This window comes from Crocuta crocuta, unplaced genomic scaffold, assembly GCF_008692635.1.
Source record: "Crocuta crocuta isolate KB4526 unplaced genomic scaffold, BGI_CrCroc_1.0 scaffold217, whole genome shotgun sequence".
Lineage (NCBI taxonomy): Eukaryota > Metazoa > Chordata > Mammalia > Carnivora > Hyaenidae > Crocuta > Crocuta crocuta.
This window is the reverse complement of record NW_027532208.1, coordinates 2,016,534-2,019,734: the sequence shown is the minus strand read 5'-3', so window position 1 is coordinate 2,019,734 and position 3,201 is coordinate 2,016,534. Positions and strand designations below refer to the sequence as shown.

The 3,201-nt window shown below is 56.8% G+C and overlaps 2 protein-coding genes across 5 annotated transcripts in view; one reads left to right on the top strand and one right to left on the bottom strand.

Annotated features, from left to right (window-relative positions):
- The window catches only part of NSUN5 (NOP2/Sun RNA methyltransferase 5), a 12,272-nt gene extending 11,637 nt beyond the window's left edge, over positions 1 to 635 (top strand). Inside the window, 3 exon segments of the mRNA XM_077777865.1 lie at positions 68 to 208; positions 287 to 398; positions 503 to 635. Coding sequence (XP_077633991.1) covers positions 68 to 208; positions 287 to 398; positions 503 to 517 — 268 coding nt within the window. The 3' untranslated portion in view covers positions 518 to 635.
- The window catches only part of POM121C (POM121 transmembrane nucleoporin C), a 54,661-nt gene continuing 52,095 nt past the window's right edge, over positions 636 to 3,201 (bottom strand). For all 4 annotated transcript variants that reach the window (XM_077777948.1, XM_077777949.1, XM_077777947.1 and 1 more), the window contains exon 13: positions 636 to 2,856. In XM_077777948.1, coding sequence (XP_077634074.1) covers positions 2,759 to 2,856 — 98 coding nt within the window. In that variant the 3' untranslated portion in view covers positions 636 to 2,758. The remainder of the gene's footprint in view (positions 2,857 to 3,201) is intronic.

Here is a 3,201-nt window from a genome sequence, read left to right as displayed (position 1 = left end):
GTTCTGCCCGCCCCACCAGGGTCCTGGGGAAGAGAGCTGCTTTTACCCAGAAGTCTGTTCTCCACAGGCTAGTCCCTGTCCTCCCCTCCTGGCCCCACCGTGGCCTCAGCACTTTTCCAGGGGCTGAACACTGCCTGCGGGCCTCCCCTGAGACCACGCTCACCAGCGGCTTCTTTGTTGCCGTACTTGAACGGGTAGAGGTGCCAGGGTGAGTGAGAGGTGGTGGGGCCTGCTTGGAAGACGCCGGAAGAGAGGGGCACATCTAACTCTGGTTCTTTCCTTCCAGCTCAGTCTCCCTGGCTGGAGCCTCGGCACTGGATCCCGCCCCTGGGGCCGCCCCGCGGAGGAAGAGACGGCGCAGAGCCACGGCCCCTGGCGCCCCGCCCTGCACGGAGCAGGTCTGCAGAGCTGCGCTTTCTCGGGTGGGAAGAGTGGGGGGAAGACCCTGGCTTTCCTGCAGCTCAGCCGGCGGGTTTTTAAGGTTCTCTATTCATTGCTTTAGGAAGGAAGGCAGTAGCCCTGATTCTCCGGCTAGAGGGACAGCGGGGACTTCCCTGACCACTGGGCCCCTTCCCGGGTCGTGTTCTTGCTCGTGACCGCTCTGCCCACAGAAATAAAAAGCATGGTCTACGATAGATCACAGTTTTTTTTTTTATTCTTAATGACATAAGCAAGGAGAAAAATCTCACATTCATACTAAAAATTCCAACTAGCCTCACAGGAATTAAGTCTTTATTTGTAATGGAAAGTCCCAGCCTCCCGTTCCTGTCCAGTGCACGTACATGTACACACACACACACACACCCCCACACACACACTCCCACACACACACTCAGGCCGCACCGGGACACCCTCTTCCGGGGCTCCCGGGCCAAGTGTCCTGCCTGTTGACCTGAGGTAAACTAGCTCGGAGCACTAACACTAAGAGATCTACCTTCCGGAAGGTATCGCTAGAAGCCTGGGTTCTAGACCCGTGCCCACCCCCACCCCCAACCCCAACAGGTACTCGGGACTTGAGGTCTGGGCCTCTGGGCGCCACACAGGTAAACTCTGTCCGCTCTTGCTGGGGCTGGGGGCGAGCAGTCCCCTGCACCACACTCAACCTCAGGTCGCAAGGGGGAGGGGGGGGACAAGTCACATCTACATCACATTATTTATAAAATAAGAATTACGGTTTATAGAATGTGTCCCGAAGGGGCTCCAGTCCCTCAGGAAAGCTGCCTGGGACAGCGTGAGCCTCTCCTTCACACAGGCATAACTTAACTATACAGCTAGTTCCTAGTCAATAGCGTTTATACTTAACCACCTCAGTGAACCAAGCTTGAAGGAATTTAAAAGGCAATTTAGCTTAAATACAAAAATAAATTTTTATTTTGTTAAAAAACGTTTAAATATTTTTTTTTTTAATTTAGACACACGCATTCATACTTCTCCCAAAGAGGATGGGCATGGCAGCGAGGCTCCTGGGCCTGGGGTATGCGATCTGGGAACAGGGAGCAGGTGGGGGGGAGGGGGGCAAATTTTGCAGTGTGGTTCGTTAATTTTGGTTTTTGAACACTCTGGGGAGGTTCTTGCCCACAGTGGGGTCAGCGGGGTGGGAGGGAAACAGCGGAGGGAAGAGGTCTTTGCTTCCCCCTCGGCCCCATCCTCTTGGGCTGCCAGCCCTTAAAGTCAAAACACCATCTGAAAATCCAGGAGTCAGCACGTGCAGCCGTAAAGCGGTGCTACTTCCACATTCAATTAGCGAGGCCCCAGAAACTTGAAACAGTGAAGTCCGGCACTACCAACATGCCGCCACTCATACAATTCAATTCTTCCTCCAAACTCGATTCAAAGAGCAGTAGACATGAGCATCAGACAGTAACACAGGACAAGGCTTTAAACACACAACCCTGGGGAGGCGGCGGACGAGCCCCACGGAGGCCAGCGGGGAGGGCGGGCGGCGAGGAGGAGGCAGCGGAGGATGTCCTGCCTGCTCCCTCCCCCCTTCCTGCTCCCCCGGAGCGAGGTATCTCCCCTGCAGCTCTACCAGGCTAACAGTCTCGAGCCACCGAGCTTTTAGGGGCCAAACTGGCAGAGGGCTGAGGACAAACACGGACTCAGACTTGGCAGGAGGAAGTGGACCAGCAGGAGCAGCACCCACTGGGGTCTCCAAGGCAAAGCTAGATTCAAGGTCCTTTAAAAAGGAATACACCCTGCAGGGAACCAGGGAGGGACGAAGCAGCAAGAACTGGGGAAGCAGAGGCCCCTATGGGACCCGCGGAGAACCACGTTTACAGGCAAGCCAGGCAAGGTAAAGCTGCGGGGCTGACCCGCTTCCCCGACTCCCGTCATCCACTGCTCGGCGGCAGAGTACGTGGGCCAGGGCCGTGCTTTCGTCCCCGTCAGCCGAGACGGCCCTCGGGGCGGGAAGGGAGGCCACCTGACCAAGCTCATACACCAGACAAGAGCCAGGGAAGGACGAGGACAGTATGTACAGACGTTTCTTTCGTTCTCTCCAGCCTCACCACGGAGCTGTTCAAGTAAAGGGATCAGGCTCCTGCCCCACGCACCCCGGCCTCACCCCGGCCTCCCTCACGGAGCAGGAACCGGCCACCGGGGCCACCGCCACCTCCCTGGTGGTGGGAGCCAGAGATCGGGGGTAGGGTTGCTTTATGGAACTAGAAGGGTCAGAGGCTCTTCCTAGCAGGTGCTGAGGTCCAGATTTGGGCAAGGGTGAGGGGGGCGGGGAGTTGCGGAATGGGGCAAAGGCCAAAGGCTATTTCTTGCGGGGGTGCTGCCTGCGGGCCTGCAGCCGCTGCCGAGCCCCCGGGGTCTTGGATCCTGCACCAATGGAAAATGAAGGAGCCGCCGATCCTGGAAAGATTCAACAAGGTCTCATCAGGGCAGCTGGTATCTGGGACACCTCCCTGGGCACCCTAATCTCTGGAAGGTTAAGCCAACAGAACATCCAGTACTTAAACAGGGCTTCCCAAAAAGTGTCAGTTGCATTGGGGGGGGGGAGGGTTGCTAAAAGTACAGAATCCCAGAACATCTGAGAATGTGCAAGAAAGCATTTCACTTGGCTTTACGGTGCTCTGGAACATTCCACCCACTCTATACCTGGGCTTTGCCAATCCTGTAGCCAGGCCACATCTTTCTCATGCTTATGAGCCCAATCTTTTCCTGTGGGGGGGGGGGGGGGGGGGGGGGGGGAGCACG